This window comes from Hyperolius riggenbachi, chromosome 3, assembly GCF_040937935.1.
Source record: "Hyperolius riggenbachi isolate aHypRig1 chromosome 3, aHypRig1.pri, whole genome shotgun sequence".
Taxonomy (NCBI): domain Eukaryota; kingdom Metazoa; phylum Chordata; class Amphibia; order Anura; family Hyperoliidae; genus Hyperolius; species Hyperolius riggenbachi.
Genome location: NC_090648.1, coordinates 92420115 through 92443687, shown reverse-complemented (window position 1 = coordinate 92443687; position 23573 = coordinate 92420115). Strand labels below are relative to the sequence as shown.

Genomic DNA, 23573 nt, shown 5'->3' with positions numbered 1-23573 from the left:
AAGACAGAGAATCAACACAACGATCAGGAAAATAGCATTCGCAGAGTACACATTTTTTCTCCAAAAAAGCAAGAAGAAACATCCTGAGCAAAATGGCACGGGGAAATTTGGCCACACTTGAATAGCTGATAATAGAACCCTCCCACGGCTAACCTTAACCACCCCCCACCATGCCTAACCTTAACCACCCCCCATGGCTAACCTCAACCGCCCCCATGCCTAACCTCAACCGTCTTGCCCCCCTTAAAGCGGACCCAAACCAAACATTTTTTTAATTCAAAATATTTAGTTGCACCACTCTGACACATACAAATATAAATAAACACTCCTTTAAGCCTATGAGCATTTCAGTGCATGCTTTTCACCCTTCTCTATTTATAACTAGGGTTATACAGGTGGCAGCCATTAGCAATTCCTCCATTGCTGGACACCATCTACTCCACCAGTTTGCCGGATTATTTGCCGGCAATATGATAGGAAGAGAGGGGTTTCTCCAATAAATGTAAAATATTTTATATTTGTCATCATGCAGCTGAAAAAAGGCTGCTATTTATTATTATAATTTAGAAAATAGATTTTATTTGTGAAATCTTGTATTTTTAGTTTGGGTCCACTTTAACCCTAACCTCCCCACCCCTCACTCTCCTACCCTTAACCAGTGCTACCTGCTATTTGTAGCCATATTTTACTTTGCACCCCGACACCTGCTATTTATCTCACTAAAGCCGCTATTTATAAATTTCCTGCCCTCAAAATTCGGATGCACATCCAGAGACACTTGTCAACAATGCACCTCTAGCTAATTCATGTTGCAGATGCATACAGTAATAAATAATATCAGCATCCAATACCATTTCTATGTATAAGTGTACGCAAAAAAAACATATACACAGTATATATATTTTTGGGTTTTTCCCTAGTGCTCCCATTTATAGTGGCCCCATTATGATACTCCTCATTATAGTCAGAGGTGGATTAAGATATAATGGGGCCCTAGGCAAGGTAGTAGACATGGCTCCCCTTTGTGGTCCTTTTGGTAAGCTGAAGTGGAGAGAGATCAGAGAAGGTGGCTGGTGGGCCCTTTGATATCCACTAGGCCCCAAGCACTGCCTAGGTCTCCTGGTGGATGATCCTGCTCTGGTTATAGTGTCACAGTTTTAGTGCTGGGAAGGGGGAGGTGTGATAATGACAGGCAGCATTTTTTTTCCATGGACAGAACATAAAAAGGGGATCATTTTTACAAACTTCCAATAAATTTACAGATGGCTGTAACTGTGGATGTTACAGTTCCCATATGAGATGAAGAACCAGAGCCACCAACTTTTTTTCTGGTGGGTCTAGACCAGGCATGGGCAAACTCGGCCCTCCAACTGTTACGGAACTACAAGTCCCACAATGCATTTGCTTTCATGAGTCATGACTGTGGCTGTCAGACTCCTGCAATGCATTGTGGGACTTGTAGTTCCTTAACAGCTGGAGGGCCAAGTTTGCCCATGCCTGGTCTAGACTTGAGAAACTCAAAATTGAATTCTGCTGTGCTTTTTTCAGTAGGGGACTTTTGGGCCCTTTCACACCAGAGGGATTTTTTGGCGTTTTAACGCCACGGCCGAAGTTGGCGTTTTGCTAGGTAAAAGAAAGTCCATAGACTTTCATTTTACCTTTCACATCTAACTCGGCGTTTTGGAGCGTTGCGTTTCAACGCTCCCAGGAGCTTTTTCAGGGCTGTTAACAGCCGAAGTTGGCTGTTGGCGTTTCAATGATAGTCAATGGAAAACGCCAACTTCAGCGTTTTCAAAGCCTTTTCAAAGCGTTTTACAGCTATCTTGTTCACTTACTTTTATAGAAGAAAAAAAAAAGGACGTTTTCATATGGGCTGTAAAACTCTTTCAAAAGGCTTTGAAAACGCTTTGAAAACGCTATGTATTGGCGTTAAGCAAAAGGCTGACTTTCAGCCTTTTCTACCGCAGCCTCTAGTGTGAAAGGCCCTCTCCAGAAATCTTGGCAGTAAGTGCCAATGTCTGGCTGGACTTCTTGTTTGAAGGCCGAGTCATGCAAACTTCCTCTCAGTCACACATCTTTCCTCCTGTGCCAAATTCTTTCCTTTCCTTTCCATTGCCACACCCCTCCTGATAACACCATTGCTTTCCACAAGGGGGAGAGGGTAGGGAGATACTGATCAGTAAGTAGTAGAGTCCTGTGGTCATTCACCAGAGCTCAAGAGAGCCCCAATCGTAACCTAGACAACACTACTGAAGTAGTTAGGAAGTCACTGATTCACTAAGGGGTTACTTTAAATGGTGTAACTTACCACACTGTACAACGCTTCTAAAGAGCGCATCACTAACTGGCCCGATACCATGAACCATAAATACCAAGTGATCAATCTGCTCTGACTCCCCTGAAAGACAAAAGTAAACGATCAAATTAAAGTGTAGAAATGTTAAATGCTAGAGAGAGACACCGTATGCCTTCACAGCTTTCAGCATCTCCCTGTAGTGGTCATCTATACATGGCACTGCACTAGCTTAAAGGATACCAGAGCTCAAATGGTTTGGAGAAATGGGGGGGGGGGGGGGAGCAGACATATACTACTACCTGTCCTGTCCTTATGCCCACCGCTCCCCCCATTCTCCTTTCTGCCCCCCGTAGCTCACCTAAAAGCCCCCTGGGATCCTCTTCCGGCCGGCCGGGTTGGGACTTACTGCACAGGCGCCGGCCAGGCTGCGCGTCCTACAGCTGGTGCCAGTGGCCAAAGGCGCACTGCGCATGTGTATGACGTCATGTGCATGACGCAGTGATGTCATACACATAGGTAGTGGACTTCCCGCCACGGTTGCACACTGTAGGATGCATCTCAGCTGGTGTAATGTCTGATTGCGCTGCCCGGAAGCTCCCTTCCACACTGAGTAGCACGCATGCTCAGTGTGAAGTTAGTTATGCTGCTGGTGGTAAAATAATAAATATCTCCGCTTCCACACATCATACACTCACCAAATTTTCAGGGTAGGGAGAGGATCCCCCGAACGACCTCTATGCCAAATTGCAGCCCCGCTGGTTCAGGAAATAGATTAGAGAAACCTATCTCGGGAACCAGTGGGTCTCGGGGGCTGCAATTTGGCATAAAGGTTGTTCTATGGGTTCCCTCCCTACCCTTAAAATTTGGGGAGTGTAAGAGGTGTGGGAGCGGAGATATTTACTATTTTACCACCAGCAGCATCATTCAATAGGAACTGTGGCCGCACAGTCTCCTACTGCGCATGCGGGGCAGCGCAAATCAACAGGCAGCGTAATCAGACACAACACCGGCGTCTGCGCAGTAAGTTCCGGCTGACCGGAAGAGGATCCCGGGGAGCTTTTAGTTGAGCTACGAGGGGCAGAGAGGAGAATGGGGGCAGCAGTGGGCACAAGGACAGGTGGTAGTTTATGGCTACTCCCCCCCATTTCTCCAAACCATTTGACCTGGTGTCCCGTGTTGTTTTCCAGTACAGGAAGAGATAAAAACTTGTTTTCTGAAGCATTTAAACAGAGAAACAGTGAGTGGCAGCTTGAGATAAGGTTTTACTGCAGGAAAGTTCAATTAAAGATATGTACCATGATAAGATAAATGTCTGCATGTACAGTCCCCAGCCAACATAGAACTAGACTGTGTTCCTATTTTTTTTTCTGGCTATAACGCCCCGTTTCCACTATCGCGAATCCGCATGCGTCTTGCGTATGCGGATTCGCATAGACAATATAAGTGAATGGGCCTGTTTCCACTTATGCGTCTGCGGGAGCGTTTTATTGTGTGGAGAAAATCTGCACGGAACACCCTGCAGTATTCGCCTGCGTGTGGAATGCAGGCGAATCGCACACAATGTATTCAATAGGGAAATCGCATGCGTTTTACCCATGCGTTTTTTGCCGCGAATTTGCATGCGAATTCACATAGGTACCAATGTAAATTCACACAGGTAGTGACATGGTTAAAATCGCATATACCCTTACGGCAAAAAATGCATGCGGAATCGCATCCGCATGCGATTTCATCAGCGATGGAATCCAGGCGATTCCACACCGTAACAGTGGAAACGAGCCCTAAGGGTTAAGAATCCAGGACTTTCTCCGAAAGTCGGATACAGACGGTAGTGTACCTCTCACTGAGAACTACTTAGAAGGTATAAAACTACTGTATGGTAGAGGAACACTTCTAAGTGTAGATAACAGATAAAAAGGTTAATACTTAAGAACTGGAGCAGTAAAAACAACAAATGGTCATCATTCAACTGAAACTATACAAACTTAAAACTTAGATTTTTAGTTTTTAGAAACAAAATAAGACAGAAGGATTTCAGGAAGTTTCCCTGTCAGTGTTTTTTATTTTTTTCTGCTGTTGGCAGCAAACGTTCGACTCTCTCTGTTATTTCACGAGCTACCAGCAGGTGTCTTTGATGTTTGTTGTTGTTCCTGATCTGGTCTGCGGGTGGCGCAAAGAGCCACGTGTATGGACTCTTCCACCAGCGGAGGAAGTAAAAGTAAGTTCTGGCCTACTGTTACAAATGGGTTTGGTTAGTGAACACCACAATGGCAGAGAAACACAAGACAGAATTTGCATATGTTTAACCTCCTGCGGACCACTGATAGTAATTCCTACACCACACTTGTGGCTGTCTAACTCTGATGCAGCGTAGGATTTACGCTACCTGCTGCTTCCACTCCCGATGCGATCGTGCGCACTCGAGAGGGGAGATTAAGCTCTCACATGACAAATGACATCTCAACTCAGTGATCAGGAGCCATCGAGATTGGCTCCTGATCACATGATCACTACGATTGCCGGCCGAACGTAGTGATCACTATTGTGCAGCCACGGTTAGAGGATCCAGAAGACGGGACTCACCTTTCTGACATTCCCCGGCGATCGACGCATGCCTCCGCTCTGGCCGGCATCTCTGCTCGCTCTGACAAAAGTGTTGGGTCACGGGTTGATGACATCATCAGTGCGAGCAGGGATGCCGGCCAGAGCAGAGGGGGCTAGAGCTGCTCATTGCAGGACCCAGGAAGGTGAGTAAAGGCTGCTGGCTATGCGGGGGGACTACTGGCTATACTGGAGACACCAATGGGGACACTATCTGTACTGGGTATCTGGCTGCCTGACCCCCCAAACGCCCCCTCCCCTACCCCCACCCCCTCCGTATGTAAAATGCCCTGGTCCTTAAGGGGGGTTAGGCAGACGGTCCCCAGAGGGTTAAACACACATTTATAAAGTGCACCAGTGATGTAACCACAGCAATGCAGACATATAGCAAAATATCCCAAAACACCACGATCATAACCTCCAAACACCACAACCTATCTACCGGTATCTAACTAGCTAATATACATATATACAGAACAATAATATACCGGGTCTATATACAAAAACCGCAGGACCAAATCAGCAGACAATAATCGTAGTCAAACAAGCCAAGTTCAGATACAACAGATTAGAGAACAGTGATATCTTCTGTGATCAATGACCAGATCACAGAGAGCAATAGACAGAAGAGGCCAGGCAGCTCCTCAGGACAAGGGTATTGAAGTTCTGGCACTTGCTGCAAGCCAGAGCAGTTCTTCTATGTTCTATGGCTACCTGCAATAGATTGCACATGTAGCAGAAGGGTGGCAGCCTCTGCTGGTGGAAGAGAGTCCATACACGTGACTCTATGCGCCATCCACAGGCGAGATCAGGAACAACAGCAAACATCTGAGCCACCTACTGGTGGCTGGCGAATTAACAGAGAAAGTTAACCATTAGCTGCTAACAGCACGAAAACAAAGGTATAGTTCCTAATAGGCAGTTTCCCTGCAGTTGAACTATAGCTTAACTAATTAGACCGTAAAAAAGTGTTAATATAGATTTTAACTTTTAAATACAAAATAAGGCTCTGGGGTTCCAGGAAAGTCTTATTTAGGATTAGGTCTATATTAATTAATTAATTATCTCATCGGTTTACGTCAGGTTTGCTGTGAAACTAAATCTAATTTTTCACTACCCATCTGCCTTACATGAAGGAACCATACTGAAAATAACACTTTATTTATTTTACAATATTCTTGAATAAATCATTTAGTCAGTGTTCCTTCCTCACCCTGATTTATTTTCTGAGATTTATCACAGGTGGTGACAAGTCTACTAGAGATGTCGCGAACATAGAATTTTCTGTTTACAAACGGCGAATGTGAACTTCCGCAAATGTTCGCGAGCAGGCGAATCTGGCGAACCGCCAAAGACTTCAATGGGCCGGCAAATTTGAACAACCTACAAAGACTGTTTCTGTCCACAAAAGTGATGAAAAAGTTGTTTCAAGGGGTCTAACACCTGGACTGTGGCATGCCGGAGGGGGATCCATGCCAAAAGTCCCACCAAAAATCACGGAGTTGGCGCAAAGTCGGGTTTTAATCTCTAAAGGGCAGAAATCACACTATGCACAGCTCTGGGTGTCAGTGGGCTGTGAAGTGTCACAAACAGAGAAATGCAATAGTACTATCAGAATACAATTAAATAATAATGCACTAAAGTGGTTCTGTGCTTGCAAAGTAATGAGGCAACAGCAGTAGTGTGCACACAGCTCTGGGTGTCAGTGGGCTGTGGAGTGTCACACGCAAAAAAAAAAAATAGGAGACCATTGTGTTAGCCCTCAAAAGGACTGGGGGGGGGGGTGTCAGCAAGTGACCCCCCCCCCCCCCAGTCCTTTTGAGGGCTAACACAATGGTCTCCTATTGTACAAGAACACAGGCCTAGCTAATGCTTTCCCTACCTATCTGCAGCAAGTCTGACCCTGCTCTCACTAACAGTCAGCAGCCAGCAGAGAATGGATCCAATATGGCCGCTGCAACTGCTTTTTGATAGGGGGCTGGGGGGTCCAAGAGGGGGTGCTAGCTGATTGGCTGCCATGTGTCGTGTCTGCTGACTGTGAGGTAAGGGGCCAAAGTTTAGCTCACTGATAATGTATAGGGGGCAAATCGAACATGCCAAATGTTCACTGTTCGCTGCAAATGCGAACAGAGGATGTTGGCAAAATATTGCTCGCCGGCGAACAGTTTGGGCCATCTCTAATGTTTACTGCTGGCAAGGAGCATCAGGCTGCTTGCCTATATTTCCACAATTTTGCATTACCTCGAGGTATTTCTGCAGCGATATTTTCCACCCCTCTCTTCACTGTGTTGGCGTGGCCCTGCTCACTTGGTACATCCCCCCACTCCACGGGGACTCTTGATGGCTTGTAGTGCACCATGAGCTGTAAATACATCAGAGGAAATTAGGAAGTTCACATGATAGCACAAGTATGACAGCTTAAACCGAAAGATATATGTAGCATCTACCAAGACAAAATACAGAAAAGTCCCCGTTATCCGGAACCCAGGCAACCAAAACTCTCAACTAATGAGGGGATAACAGGGACTGTGTTTTGGGGGTTTGGGGAAGTTGCAGAGAATAAAATACTCACCGAGCCTCCTGCACCGTCTTCTAGCCTTCCTGTATCTCCTGTCGGCTTTCCGGCGTCCGTGCACGGCTCCCGGCATGTCATGTGATCCGGTACGGGCCAGATGACACGCCGGGATTTGTTCAATGAAAGATGCCAGAAAGCCGCCAGGAGCTAGGCCATATCAATCTTAAAGCGGACCCAAACCAAACATTTTTTTAATTAAAAATATTGAGTTGCACTACTCTGACACATACAAAGATAAATAAACACTCCTTCAAACCTATGAGCATTTCAGTGCATGATTTTCACCCTTCTCTTTTCATAACTAGGATTATACTGGGGGCAGCCATTAGCAATTTCTCCATTGCCGGACACCACCTACTCCACCAGTTTGCCGGATTCTGTCCCGACAATTTGAAAGGAAGGGAGGGGTTCCTCCAATAAATGTAAAATATTTTATATTTGTCATCATGCAGCTGAAAAAAGGCTGCTATTTATTATTATAATTTAGAAAATAAATTTAATTTTTGAAATCTTGTATTTTTAATTTGGGTCCACTTTAAATGATGGCACTGAACACTAAGAGCAACAGGATAGGTAAGTTAAATAATTTCTTATTGGATCATTTATTAGAATTTTCTCCGTTAATATGGAGATTCATCCCACATTTTTTCAGACGGAACAAAGATGAACCTGGTGAATTGCAATCAACCAACACAAACTATTCCCACAAGCCAAGCTGTATAGTTTGCAATCTCCAATCCCAATGTCACCAGCAGTCATCTCATGCATAGACTTCTCATGATATTACCTCTGGGCTGTGCAGAACAATGAGGTCCGAGGGAGGGTATTCCAGCCTTTTCTCCCACTCATTCAGGGTCACTGCTATCATATAAGCCTCCTGCAGGAACACACAGGTAGATTGATATTTAGAGAAAGATTATCTATAGAATCGGCCCTACTGAGGAGCTATATGTATGTCAGATTGGCACCAGAACTTTTGCTTGGGAGGTTCTCAGGTAAAGAAGCTGCACACAAGCCTGGAATATGTGTAATATCAACAACAACAAATAACATTTGCAAAGCACTTTTCTCCCACAGGACTCAACGTTCATAAGCATGGCTCAGACCAGTAATTGATTGGTAAATTGTGGTGCAGAGGGAAAATTCTATAAGTCTGCAAATGTCAGGCTAAACAGGTGGCTTTTCAGCATGTATTTGAATAGCTCCAGGGATGAGGCTGTCTTTACTGAGTGTGGTAGAAAATTCCTAAGGGTAGGGGCAGCATGACAGAAAGCTTTGGCTCCAAAGGTTATGAGGTGCACTCTGAGAGTGACCAGGTTTATAGATCCTGCTGATCTGAGGTTGTGAGAGGTGTGGTGCAGTTTCAGCAAGTCCTTCATGTATCGCAAAACATAATTCGGAGTAGTGGTAACACAAGCTTTGGAGTGATGAATCCCACTGTCCCGTTGTGCGCTCTGACAGACAAATTTTGGTTTGGCAGAGATCAGGATACTCAGATGTTGCTGCTAAAAAGGGTGCTGTATTTGCCCAGCACTGCCCTTTTCCACTGCCTGCTGCTGTCTGCCTGCTCTGCTGCCTCCCAATGATAGGTTTCACAAGAAAGTACACTAAATTATGCAGTTACTTGCTCCTGTGGCTCCTTATGTAATATGGGGTAACCAGGTCTCCTACCCATAGTTCCTTGAAACATGGTCATTTGTCTTCTGGGCATCTGGCACAAAATTAATCCCAGGATCCTTCTATTGAATGTTATCCTACCTCCCAGCCAAACCTGTGGTGGATGTCATTAATACAGGATTACCTAGAGTTTGATTTATTTATAATTCATAAACTTTTGTGTATATACCCAGGGAGCAGTTGCGTAGCAATAGGGGGTGCAGAGGTAGCGACCGCATCGGGCCCTGGCTTGGGCTAGAGGGGCCCCTAGGGGCCCACCACTCAAACACAGTATTATTGTCTTTATTGGTCCTTTGCTGTTAATATTCACTTCTATAGTTGTTTTGAACAGTAGTGATCATTAACACACAGATTCCCATCCCCTTCTTGCATCTCTGACGCTGTGGTTGTCCGTGATTGGTTTTGGTGTGTTGTATTAATTGTAATCTATAGCATGCTTGGGGGGGGGGGGCAATGTTAAACTTGCACTGGGGCCCACAGCTTCTTAGCTATGCCACTGCCAGGGAGAGAATAATATAAGTACACCAGACTGGTTATATCAGCCACAATATGGCATCCCTATGTAAGAAACAACTACAGGCATTCCCAGTGTGAGCCTAATCATTTAAATCAATGCATTTTTTATTTACAGTATATTTATTAAGTAAGTTCATTGCTAACACATTTTTTTCTAATAAGGTTAAACGTATGAAATAGTAATTATAAATATATTTCATGTTTAGCCTGGGAGTCAGCATGTGAGGAATAGGAAGTAATGTCCTAGACCCTTCAGGTAGCCATACATCTAGCGATTTGGCTGTAAGATCGACCATTCGATTTAATCATTTTATAGACTCGAGAGAATCGAGAGTGTTCCACAATTCCCAATCAATGAAAAGTGGCAGATTTCATGTCGAATTGACCAGCTTAGTCGAGCAGGATGCAAGATATCTGTCAATCGCACAGAAATTGTCTACTGTTCACAGACCATGCATTCAGAGCATGGAGACACAACATCAGATTTAGGGATGGTCGGAAATGCCAATTTCCGATTCCGGGGTAAATCCGCATTCCGCCATTGCCAATTACTGATTCCGCTTTCCGCTACCAATTTCCGCATTCTGATGCGGAATTTCCACCGGAAATCGCGGAAATTCCGCCTGACTTTAACATCGATTTTCTAAAAAACTATAAGGTCTTTTTGAAAACTTTTTTTTGCATCTTGTTCAGAAGAGTCTGTTTAATAAACTCTAAAAACCCTTTGGTGTTTCTAGGACTTACGGGGGCTTTGCTATTAACCGCTAAAGTCGGCGGATTTTTACTGTAATGTAAAATGCAGAAAATAGGCAGATGCAGATTTTCTGCATTTTACATTACAGTAAAAATCCGCCGAATTTAGCGGTTAATAGCAAAGCTTCCATAAGTCCTAGAAACACCAAATTTTTAAACTGAATCTTGTGAACAAGATGCAAAAAAAGTTTTCAAAAAGACCTTATAGTTTTTGAGAAAATCGATGTTAAAGTCGGGTGGAATTTCCACGATTTCCGGAGGAAATTTCCGCGATGCGCACTTGCATTACCGATTTCCGCATTCAGATGGAAATTGCATTTCCGCGGAATCCGAATGAGCATCCCTAATCATATTGCATGTGAAGGTGAATCGCTTAGGATATCATTTGTAATGTGTGGGTTACTAGTCGATCGACATTCCATCAACCATACCAAAGTCAGTTCCTTAACCACTTGCCGACCGCGCACTCATACCGCGCGTCGGCAAAGTGGCAGCTGCAGGACCAGCGATGCAGTATTGCGTCGCCAGCTGCAGGCTGAGTAATCAGGAAGCAGCCGCTCGCGCGAGCGGCTGCTTCCTGTCAATTCACGGCGGGGGGCTCCGTGAATAGCCTGCGGGCCGCCGATCGCGGCTCGCAGGCTAAATGTAAACACAAGCGGAAATAATCCGCTTTGTTTACATTGTACGGCGCTGCTGCGCAGCAGCGCCGTAAGTCAGATCGGCGATCCCCGGCCAATCAGCGGCCGGGGATCGCCGCCATGTGACAGGGGACAGCCTGTCACTGGCTGCACAGGACGGATAGCGTCCTGTGCAGCCCCGATCACCGGGGATGAGCAGATAGGAGAGGGAGGGGGGAATTTCGCCGCGGAGGGGGGCTTTGAGGTGCCCCCCCCCCGCAACATGCCAGACAGGAGGAGCGATCAGACCCCCCTGCACATCATCCCCATAGGGGGGAAAAAAGGGGGCGATCTGATCGCTCTGTGTGCCAGCTGATCTGTGCTGGGGGCTGCAGAGCCCACCCAGCACAGATCACAAAAAATAACGCTGGTCCTTAAGGGGGGGTAAAGGGTGGGTCCTCAAGTGGTTAATAAAGTCGATCACTATCATCACTTAGACTTTAAGCCTATTTGGCAGAGCCCTCTTCCCTCATGTTATCTCTCCCCCATCGCATGGACTCATTGGCCCACATGCAATTCACTTTTTCTCATGAGTTTTTTTCTTGCTCTTGATATTGTCACACCTTACCAAGAAGCAAGAAAATACTAAAAGTAATGTTTACAGTACTTTTTCAACTGATTTTTGTTACTTTTCCAATTGCATAGGGAAGATGAAAAAAAGGGAAGTTGAAAAATTATCTCCTGGGAGAAAAAGTTAATTGAATGAGGGCCATTGATTCCCACTGCATCGTATTATGTGACCTGTCCCTGTACCTTGTTTAATAATACTGTGATGTTTCCCCTATTTATTTTACAGTGCTGCATACTATGTTACAATACAATAACATTTGTAAAGAGCTTTCCTCCCATAGGATGCAGCCACATACAGCAGTCGTGTTTCAAAACAGACTAAAAGATCATATTGTACACACAGTAACCTGACTCATTTAGAAAGGCTAAACCTCCTCCCCTCTAGCAGAGTAAACTGGAGAGAACCTCATGCTTACTCTGTTATATACCATTTCAATATTGGAAAGCACAGCATGCGTTACACATAGATAAAAACAGAAGAGAGATATAAATAAATATGAAAACTAATTAAAGAAGTTGAGAAAATGTACTTACTTCTAGATTTTCACTGAAATTCTCCGGATATGGTACATATGTGCCAAGGGTTCCCTTTTTATAGAACCAAGTGCATCTCTGCACTATGGAATCTGCCTCTTCCCAGTAGACAGACAGCATCCGGCGACTGCCCAGGTACACGTCGTACCGTCCTCCACACACTGGGATCACAATACTGTTGGGATTTTTTCCTGGTAAATGAGGTAAAAAAAGAGAAAGTGTTCAAACTGTAGCTACAGCTGTATAGTGGAAACTATAGTTACATTCCTATTCAATGGCAGGTATAGCCAAACAGCTAATTAGGTGCAATGGAGGAAATAATTATTTGACCCCTCACTGATTTTGTAAGTTTGTCCAATGACAAAGAAATGAAAAGTCTCAGAACAGTATCATTTCAATGGTAGGTTTATTTTAACAGTGGCAGATAGCACATCAAAAGGAAAATTGAAAAAATAACCTTAAATAAAAGATAGCAACTGATTTGCATTTCATTAAGTGAAATAAGTTTTTGAACCCTCTAACAATAAAAGACTTAATACTTAGTGGAAAAACCCTTGTTTGCAAGCACAGAGGTCAAATGTTTCTTGTAATTGATGACCAAGTTTGCACACATTTTAGGAGGAATGTTGGTCCACTCCTCTTTGCAGATCATCTCTAAATCCCTAAGGTTTCAAGGCTGTCTCTGTGCAACTCTGAGCTTGAGCTCCCTCCATAGGTTTTCTATTGGATTAAGGTCCGGAGACTGACTAGGCCACTCCATGACCTTAATGTGCTTCTTCTTGAGCCACTCCTTTGTTGCCTTTGCTGTATGTTTTGGGTCATTGTCGTGCTGGAACACCCATCCACGACCCATTTTCAGTTTCCTGGCAGAGGGAAGGAGGTTGTCGTTCAGGATTTCACGATACATGGCTCCGTCCATTTTCCCGTTAATGCGATTAAGTTGTCCTGTGCCCTTAGCAGAAAAACACCCCCAAAGCAAAATGTTTCCACCCCCATGCTTGACGGTGGGGATGGTGTTTTGGGGGTCATAGGCAGCATTTTTCTTCCTCCAAACACAGCGAGTTGAGTTAATGCCAAAGAGCTCTATTTTGGTCTCATCAGACCACAGCACCTTCTCCCAGTCACTCACAGAATCATTCAGGTGTTCATTGGCAAACTTCAGACGGGCCTGCACATGTGCCTTCTTGAGCAGGGGGACCTTGCGAGCCCTGCAGGATTTTAATCCATTGTGGTGTAATGTGTTTCCAATGGTTTTCTTGGTGACTGTGGTCCCTGCTCATTTGAGGTCATTCACTAACTCCTCCCGTGTAGTTCTAGGATGCTTTTTCACCTTTCTTAGAACCATTGACACCCCACGAGGTGAGATCTTGCGTGGAGCCCCAGAGCGAGGTCAATTGATGGTCATTTTGTGCTCCTTCCATTTTCGAACGATCGCACCAACAGTTGTCACCTTCTCTCCCAGCTTCTTGCTAATGGTTTTGTAGCCCATTCCAGCCTTGTGCAGGTCTACAATTTTGTCTCTGACATCCTTGGACAGCTCTTTGGTCTTTCCCATGTTGGAGATTTTGGAGTCTGCTTGATTGATTGATTCTGTGGACAGGTGTCTTTTATACAGGTGACTAGTTAAGACGGGTGCCCTTAATGAGGGTGACTAATTGAGTAGAAGTGTCTAACCACTCTGTGGGAGCCAGAACTCTTAATGGTTGGTAGGGGTTCAAAAACTTATTTCACTCAATGAAATGCAAATCAGTTGCTATCTTTTATTTAAGGTTATTTTTTCAATTTTCCTTTTGATGTGCTATCTGCCACTGTTAAAATAAACCTACCATTGAAATGATACTGTTCTGAGACTTTTCGTTTCTTTGTCATTGGACAAACTTACAAAATCAGTGAGGGGTCAAATAATTATTTCCTCCACTGTATATGACTATGGTAGGGATTAGACTGTGAGCCTCTCTGAGAGGACAGTTAGTGACATGACTATATATACTCTGTACAGTGCTGCGGAAGATGTCAGTGCTATATAAATACTAAGTAATAATAATAGGTAAAATTCTTGGCTAAACATTTGCATTGTATTGCTCACACTCCTGTGGTTTGCCCACAGAGCAGAAGCAAGCATTAAAATAGCCTAGGCTGTGACATCACTGGGAGGGTGGGTTACATACCAATATACTGTAATACAGTATATACCGTATTTTTCGTCATATAAGATGTTCTGGACTATAGGCGTACCTATGTTTAGAGGGAAAAAACCAGGGGAAAAAAGATACCAAGCCTGGTGAATCCATGGTCCAGGTGTGTCTTGTAGATTTTCTCCCCTCTATTATCATGCCCCCCCCCCCTTGTACTTCAAGTGTCCTCCTGTGTTCCCTTCTGTCCCCATGTGTGTCCTTTTGTCCCATGTGTCCCATTCTGTCCCCACGTGTGTCCTTCTGTCACCCATGCCCATCCCCCCTCCCGTGTCCTCTTATCACCTCATCCATCGTCTCCAGTGGCGGTCAGAGACCTGTCCTCTCCCTCACTGTTCCCCTAGTGCCGGCTTCTGCTGATTGCATCTGCCAATCACGGATGAGGTGAGTCATTCTGGCGCTGCTTATAATTATACACGGGTGAGCGGAGGAGAACATGGAGGGGGCCGAGAGAGACATGGGGACGATACAGAGTCCCCGGCATCGCAGAAGGTGAGCGGTTTGTATTGATAGGCGTTCGTAAGTCGGGGACTACCTCCATTTGTCATATAAGGCACAATTACTTTTTCTCCCCATTTTTCAGGGAAAAAAGTGAGTCTTATATGCTGAAAAATACGGTACATACAGGAAGTGCTTCTGATGCTGAGACCAGGATAATTAACGTAAAACTGGTTATCCTGTTATATGTGTCGTGGTGCCTTTTTTAGAAAATGGGAATGAATGCATTAAAGGAATACTATCGATGTATGCATTTATTTTTAAATGTTGTATGTTGTAGCACACATTAGGGCAAGTACTAGGAGCAATTTGATTCCTCACACAGCTGTTCCTCTTAGCTGTAAAATCCTCCCTCAGTTTTAGCGTCAGTGTTGGATACAAAATGTATCTAATACTGACTGCTCCCAGAGGGCTAGACCATATCTCTGCACAGGGGAGTTGCTATCAGCTCCTCAGTTTATAGTTTAATTATCACCTTGCTGAAAGAATCTTGTTGATATGGTGGTAAGGGGTTAAAGATTCTAGCAATGTGTGTTTATTATCTTTGCTTCTCTTGACTGATAAAGATACTAATAATGCTAATTGTAGACAGTGGTCTGCCCCTCTCAACAGCTTGTAAAGTGGATGCAGCCTGGAGTGAATCACCTCAAGCAGGCAGCCAGTCTGAGTGTAAACACAGACTCGTGGTATAGCTAGTTATATTCAGGGCCGGCCCACTCATGAGGCGGGGTGAAACATTTGCCTCAGGCGGCAAATCTGGGGGGGCGGCACCCGCCTCTCCATGGACGCTGGGGCCGCCCGCCGAGCTGGAGGGGTAGCGGGCAGAAAGGGGGTATTGGGCCTAGCGGCGGGGAGGGGGGTCGGACCCCCCCTCCCTCGCCTGGGTCCCCCGATCTGCGCTCCTCCTCCAGCGTAAAGTACCAGCCAGCGTGCATATGACGAACGAAGAGGCAACGGGCGGGGGAATCACTCACCTCTTCCGCGTTCCATCGCGTGCTCCACTGACGTCACTTCCGGCAATGCCGCCCACTGTATTGTAAGTGGACGGCCTTGCAGGAAGTGACGTCAGTGGAGCGCACGATGGAACGCGGAAAAGGTGAGTGATTCCACCGCCCGTTGCCTCTTCAACATATGCACGCTGGCTCACTAGCGTAGCTAGCCAGGTGCGTGGGGTGCGATCCGCACCAGGGTTCCCCCATTCCACTATCAGAGGGGGTGACACCAGGTTCTGTTGCAGCAGAACTGTGTTTTGACACTCCCCTGAAAATTATGGCTTTGTACTTTTATTACCGCTGGGAGAGGTAAAATCTGCACTCCCATGCTAGTTCTGCAGTTGCCAGCTCATGTACCTTACAGCAGATCTGCGTTTACTTCCCCCTGCAGACAGCTGTATTGAGCTGCTCTGACCTGAGCACGTGACTGGGGCTAATGGGTAGCGTCTGCATTGCTATGCAACAAGTGAAGCTGTTCCGTGTTAACTCTGCTCCTGTCCCGATTGATTGATGAAGTTTGGGGAACGCAGCAGCTTCTGAAGCTGGATCTGAGCGGGTGAGCACTGCAGAGTGGAAGGGATAGGAAACGCAGGGTCTCTGAACACAGCAGTAAATAGAAACATCCAGTCCACCCCCTGCAATCACAGCCTCTCTCCCCCAGCCAGAAACACTCTGCAGAGGCAGCCAGTCCACCCTCTCCCCCATTATACTATGTGCACTGAATTGTGTTGCAGGCCAGGTTTGAAGCTAAACCTAACACAGAGCAATGCAGCATCTCTAGTAATATAATGCTGCAAAGAAACAGCACACTACCACTTAGACCTTTCTGTTCCTCCTGCCTTTATGACAGTCTCTAAACCCTGCCCCATACACTGGCAGACATTCTCCCGATGTGCCCAACAGATTCTTCTCTGATCGACATCTGATCAGAGATGGATCTATTACTGCCACACACTGCACATCGATTTTTAGCAAATTTCATCTTGGAAGTCTGGTATGCAGAGTATTAGTGCAGCAAAGCGTTTTCACTCACCCCTCCTCCCAGGGTGCTTCCTTCTCATTGCTGTCATCTCCCGGTGCCCATAGTGACCCGTGAACTGATGTTTTGTGTACATGCTCTCAGCGGGTCACTACAGGCATCAGGAGATGACAGCAGCACAGAGGAAGGAGCATGCTGGCTCAGCTGGCTGAAGAGGTGAGTTAGAGTCCTTTGCTGCACTAATACTCTGCATAGGGCCCCTGGGTGTGCAGCATTAGCAGGTGAGACACCTGGGGGAGCGGTGGCAGTGGATCTTTAATAGACTTCATGCTATTTATTGAAAAGCAATGTATAGTGTGTGTCAGTGATAGATCCATCTCTGATCAGATGATGATCAGAGAGGAATCTACCTGTTGGGTATGTCAGGAGAAAGACTGCCAGTGTAAATCTTCATAGTGTGCTACTATGCATGGCCAAACGTGCGCCTGCACAATATAGCCATGCTCATTTGGTCTGGTATTGGATGTGGTTTTTTTTTTTTTTTGGGGGGGGGTGACGCCATGTATTTCCGCACCGGGTGACGCCAACCCTAGTGAATCCTCTGCGCTGGCTGGTAGTTTACGCTGGAGGAGGAGCGCAGATCGGGGCACCCAGGCGAGGGAGGGGGGGGGGGTCCAACCACCCACCCCGCCGCTAGGCCCAATACCCCCTTTCTGCCAGCTACCCCTCCAGCTCAGCCCCCCACGGCTGGGGGGGCGATTTTTTTCTAATTTTGCCTCAGGCGGCAAAAAGTCTAGGGCCGGCCCTGGTTATATTCCAACAATATTCCAGCTCATTTAGTTACCTGTTACCACCTCAGATCAGCCTATTTCTCCTCATGTTTGCTGCATGCTGTGAGTGACACAGTGAAATATATTTGTGAGCTGTGTGACAGAGTAACCAAGCAGCTCAGGGTGACCCAAAGCTATGAGCTGTGTGAGAAATGAATTTTTAAGCAGGGGTAGCGAGAGAGAGACCTGGGTGAATAAATAAAGTGCCCCTAGCACTAGTGGTAATGTGTACACTAATATAGAGTATTAAAAAAAAAAAGTTGTTTTAATCGATAGTATTCCTTTAAGGGTGCAACCTTGTAGGCCTAGTCCACACTAGGTTCGGAAATGTATCCATGGCTCCGTTTTTCAGCCCTGATGAAAAACAAAGTGCTGGATACTAATGTTCAAAATAGCAGCCGTCCTCACTCACACCCGTTTTCAAAACCTGAACGGAAGGTCCGGATCTGCCGCATTTTCACGTAATGGGTCTGGAGCCGGATACACAGAGGGGTAATGAAAGGCAATGGGAAAATGGATTTCCCTCTACACAGGAACATTTTGACACAGATACGAATCCGTTTGTGTTTCAGCCTGGGGGGGGGGGGATAGGGGGCCGCCATACTGGAGGGTGATGGCAGGCAGGAAGGGGGTGGCAGAGGTCAGCGGGGAGGGGGACGCCCCCCTTCTCCCTCAGCTGGGTCCCCCGTCCCTTCTAGCCCTCCAGCTAGTTTCAATCATTTAAAAATAGTTTAAAATCAATATAATGTAGCAGGCGGCAAGCGAGGAATTTACTTCCTTGCGTCCCACCACTGCCACATCACTTCCTATAATGCTGTCCCCTGATGTTCATTGGACGGCATTACAGGAAGTGACGAAGTGAGCGGTGGAGAGCAAGGAAATAATTTCTCTGCTCGCTACCTGCTACATTATATTGATTTTAAACTATTTTTAAATGATTGAAACTAGCTGGAGGGGGAGCAGGGAAGGGGGGACCCAGGTGAGGGAGAAGGGGGGCGTCCCCCCTCCCCACCGCTGCCCCAGCTGCCCACGCTGCCCACTTCCTGCCTGCTCTCCCCTTCAGCATGGTGCCCCTCCCCCCAAGGCAAGGGCTGGGGACGTTTGCACTGACTGCAAACGTCCCTGTAAAATAGCCATTTTCTCTCAAAACGGAGAGAAAAAAAATTGTTTACAAAAACGGGTCCGTTTTAAATGGATCCGTTCTGCAGGGCACAAGTGTGGACCTAGCCTTACTGCTAAAGCCCAAAACACATAATGGGCTTGATTCACAAAGCGGTGCTAACCTACTTAGTACGCCTAAAGACTTTTGGGCTTGATAACTATTGCACTAAGTAGGTTAGCACCGTTTTGAGGAATAAACTCACGCGCAAAGTCCCGCGCGCAAAGTCCGGTGCACGCGTAAAGTCACATAGGGTTTAATGGGCACATAAAACTTTACGCGCGCAAAACTTTATGCGCACTGAACTTTACGCGCGCAAACTATTACGCGCGCATTAGCACGCGAAGAGGCAGTTTGCATGTGATAAGCAGCTTTTCACTGGCGTGCTAACAGCACGCTTTTGTGAATCAAGCCCATAAACTGCATTAGTTATGTAACTGACTACAACAGGTTTGATCTGAGCAACTTTATTGTCACTTATTTTTATTTTAACAGATGTTACCATTTTAGGTAGTGACATGGTAAAAAGTGGCCACTGTTATGTGCAAAGAAGAGGAAATTGAGCTTTGCCCCAGAAGCGAATGCTACTCCTCCCATCCCTGCCCATCTAGCAATGAAGCTCCCGCCCATCTTCCCTGAGAGAGATTGGGAAGGAGACTGGTTTATTAACTGTGTGGATGTACTGTGTTTCACTATTTAGTGGTTAAGTGCTCTGTGTTTGTATTATATCTTTGAGGGGTTGGGGAGGGGGGGAGTTGGGCTGACTGACAACATTTTACAACCTCTGCACGTGGCTGACTTAAAGAGGAACTCCAGTGAAAATAATGTAATTAAAAAGTGCTTCATTTTTACAATAATTATGTATAAATGATGATTTAGTCAGTGTTTGCCCATTGTAAAATATTTTAAATCCCTGATTTACATTCTGACATTTATTACATGGTGACATTTTTACTGCTGCAGGTGATGTAGCTGCTGCTTGCTGTTTTTGGCAGTTGGAAACAGCTGTAAACAGCTATTTTCCACAATGCAACAAGGTTCATAGACAGGAAACTGCCTGGAGCACCATGGTCCTCAGAGTTTCTTGTGGAAGGGGTTTCACCACAATATCAGCAATACAGCGCCCCCTGATGATCCATTTGTGAAAAGGAATAGATTTCTAATGTAAAAAAGGGTATCAGCTACTGATTGGGATGAAGTTCAATTCTTGGTCACGGTTTCTCTTTAAGTCATCTGAGGCTGCCGATAACAACCACCTCAGCCAGTAATCAGGTGTGTGTACGCCAACTACCAATCTGCAAGCATTCCGCCAAGCGAATCAGCTCACCCCCGGCAACACCGATCCCATTGTTCATGCCACATCCCCGCCCACCGCATGCACTGCTAGTCCCTCCCCCCCCCCCCCCCCCACGCCAAGCAACAAAATGCATTGGTAGCTACACAGCTGACATGCATGTGTGCAGCCCGGACTAGCGATATCGCCCAAGGGGATCAGGTCCTTAAATAGTTTTTCCTTGGAAGGTGTCTCTCTTTTCCATCCCAACAAAGCTAAGAGGCGTGTTCAGGTCACACATTTTCTCACATATTCCTACAACTGACAATTGGAACTCTACCTGTCACCAAAGCCCTCCTGCCCTACTGAGGCATCTCATCTGTGCTTTATCAATGGCTCAGCTATAGAAAGTTATTTTTAATGTACTTTACTATACCAGAGCGGAATGCAGCCTCCAGTTTGTCTGAATCTTCTTTGCTGAAAGGCTTCCAAGGCTCCTTGGAGTCACATCTCTGGTACAACCAATGAGGAACTACTGCCTCGTAGGTCAATGTGGCCTCCACGATCTCACTGGTCTTCAGAGGAACGGGGATTGGAGACGTCTCCGAAGTAGACATGCTTTCTTTTTATAGTATACACAGGATTAGAGCTCTCAAGGATGCAATGCTCACTGTGTAGTATACAGTTACAGCACATGCCTCTTATAAACACATTACTACAGACTTTGTCCTCAGCCACAAGATATCGGATGAGACTAGCCAATCCTCCTTTGATGAATTCTATACAGTTCCATAGTCGATTCACAGTAACAAACTTCTACAAACTTTGGACTCTACCAACATTATATCAGATGGGATCCGCTGGAGATAATGCCAGGTGAATCATATCAATGTTTAACAGGTGACTGATAACAGAGTGTAGCCCTAACCTACTATATCGTAGCAATGCCACCCACATACAGTAAGTCATTCAGGAAGAGTAGTATACTATGACAGTCAGTGTGTCATAGTAACATTATATCAGCTGATCTGCCTACCAGTGGCCCACATGGATGACATCACCTACTGAAAGCAAAGCTTTATTATTTGGACACTTTCCTGGCAGGCTGGCTGCGTGATTCGAGTGCAGTTCGCTTGCCATCCAATGCTGCCGTGCTCCACAGGAATAGATGACTAATACAGGCAAAGTAACATACCACTACAGACTTTGTACTCTGCCAGCATAAAATCAGATGGACGAAGATGACCTGCCTGGAGATGAAGCAATATGGATGATGTCACTGATAAACAATTACAGAAAAAAAAGAAAAAGAAAACTGCCTTTTTGCTGGATAGTGAATGTTCTTTCAGACTGTATGCATGTTATTTTATTGCCTTGGGAAATTCAGGGCCTTAGGGTGGGTTGTTTAGACAAATTGACACTCTCCTGTTTCTCAGTGACTCTTATCTTCCCTTCCGCCAGCCTTGGAGTTGATTGAGGAGTTTGCGTCAGTCTCGGGGGTCAGGATCAACTGGGACAAATCTGTGTTCCCACTAGACCCCATCCCAGAGTCTGCTCAGCGTTCCATTGCAATGGATCCAACAATTTAAATATTTGGATATCCAAGTTACCTCCGACCATAGACGTTTTGTTTAGTTGAACGTTCAACTGGACTTAAACAATTTGAGGTTATATGCAAGGCTTTGAACTCTTTGCATCCCTATTAGGAACATCTAACCTAATTAAAATGTTCTCTTTTTAGCAAAACTTTCTGCAACTCTTGCTGGATTCCCTAAATGTTATTTCCAGAATATTGATAAAATTAAACTACATTTATATGCTGAAGCAATCTCCCTAGGATGTCCCTGGAGTCTCTCCAACCTAAGGTGAACCAGGATGGCTAAGGGTTGCCCAACTTTTACTTTTATTATGCAGCCTCGATGTGTGTGACCCCAAACCCTATAGTTAATATAGATCCAGAGTCAGGAATTCTTACCGTCTTACTGCTGCCATGCTGGCTACTCTGAAGGCATGGGAGGTGGCCACCAAGCTAGGCACACGATGTAGTTTCAGTTCAAGCGTCTGCCTCTACAGTTCGGCTCACTTGGACTTGGAAATCCTGTACATTACATTAAAAGTGGATAAACCACTATCAGCAACATATGACTGCCTATTGAGGAACAGGTCAGGGAGAATAGACAAATGCAAAAGCAATGGCGTTCCGAGGTCTCTGACCTCGATTTTTGAAGACCTTGAGTCCTCAATCCCTGACCTCCAAACACACTTGGTAGGTAGCTGCCAAGGATAGGCTGATAGCCATTAAAATAGTTCACCATATCTACTTTATGTCTGTTCATTTACATAAACTAATTCCATCTGTGTCAGCAGACTGCACTAGATGTGTGTTGACCGAGGGTACTTTTGTACATGTGGTCTGGATGTGCCCCCCAGGTGTGGGGAAGACGATACAGCTTGTCTCTGAGTTTCCTGGTCCTCTAACTACCAGGCTGGTGGTCTTCAGATTGGTAAAATTAGATCACATGAGAAGACATAAAAAAAATTAATTAAAGTACTGCGCCACTATGCTAAGAAATAACTTAGATGGAACAATCCTCTTCCCTAATCAGACAGTCTCTATAAAATTATCTACCGCAATAGAAACTGCCCTAATACATTTTATAACATTTCATGGGCAAAATGTTGTGACTGAACTGTCCCCGTAATCCTCCTACAATAATAGTACAAAATTTGTTCCTGGTTCGTGTTGCTAAGTCCTGAAGATTTGGGCCCCAGATCCAGCAAACTCTTCCCATCCTTTCTCTTTCTGCCCTTTTTCTAATCTTGCCTTCTTCATCTTCACTCTCATTTTTTCTCGCTATTTCCTCCTGCAGCAATTTTATACTTACACTGTGTGTAGGATGTCTTGTGCACGCTGACCTTCATGATAGACATCTTTCTCTTCTTGTATGTTCACGTAATACCATGTACTGTACCCAGCTCAGATCAAGTGTCTCCCTAATTAGAGGGCACACCAATCTTAAGCCAAAATATGCACCTAGGAATAAGTATTTTCATGCTCCTGTTAGCCCTCTTTAGCCAAGAACGCTGGTCTCTTAAGGTGGCCACTAATGGTCCAATTTCTAGCAAAAGATCGTTCGAGTGATCAGAAATTCTGATCAGAAGAAAAATCGTTTACTACACCATCAACGAACCAATCTTTGCTTCCTGTCTATCACAACCAATCAAAAACATCCAAATTTTGGTTTGACAAAAATCCAGTCGGACGATTTTTTTTATAATCGCTCATAATCGATTGTGCCCATCAACTGAGATTATTTTCAACCAATCCGATCAGAAATTCGCTGTAACGATTTTTCGCTAGAAATTGGACTGTTAGTGGCCACCTTTATTGTAATCCCATTGTCATACTGGTCTGTGTAAACCCGAAGTCTGGTATGCACAGACTTATGTC

The 23573-nt window shown here is 45.3% G+C and overlaps 1 protein-coding gene across 4 annotated transcripts in view; it reads right to left on the bottom strand.

Moving 5' to 3' along the window:
- Positions 1 to 21023, bottom strand: part of LOC137561049 (phospholipase DDHD2-like) — a 59296-nt gene extending 38273 nt beyond the window's left edge. For all 4 annotated transcript variants that reach the window (XM_068272270.1, XM_068272271.1, XM_068272272.1 and 1 more), the window contains exons 1-5: positions 20559 to 21023; positions 12200 to 12390; positions 8260 to 8349; positions 7139 to 7259; positions 2309 to 2398 (exon numbers count right to left, since the gene is read on the bottom strand). In XM_068272270.1, the coding sequence (XP_068128371.1) occupies positions 2309 to 2398; positions 7139 to 7259; positions 8260 to 8349; positions 12200 to 12390; positions 20559 to 20739 (673 nt within the window). In that variant the 5' untranslated portion in view covers positions 20740 to 21023. The remainder of the gene's footprint in view (positions 1 to 2308; positions 2399 to 7138; positions 7260 to 8259; positions 8350 to 12199; positions 12391 to 20558) is intronic.
- Positions 21024 to 23573: the final 2550 nt, after the last annotated feature.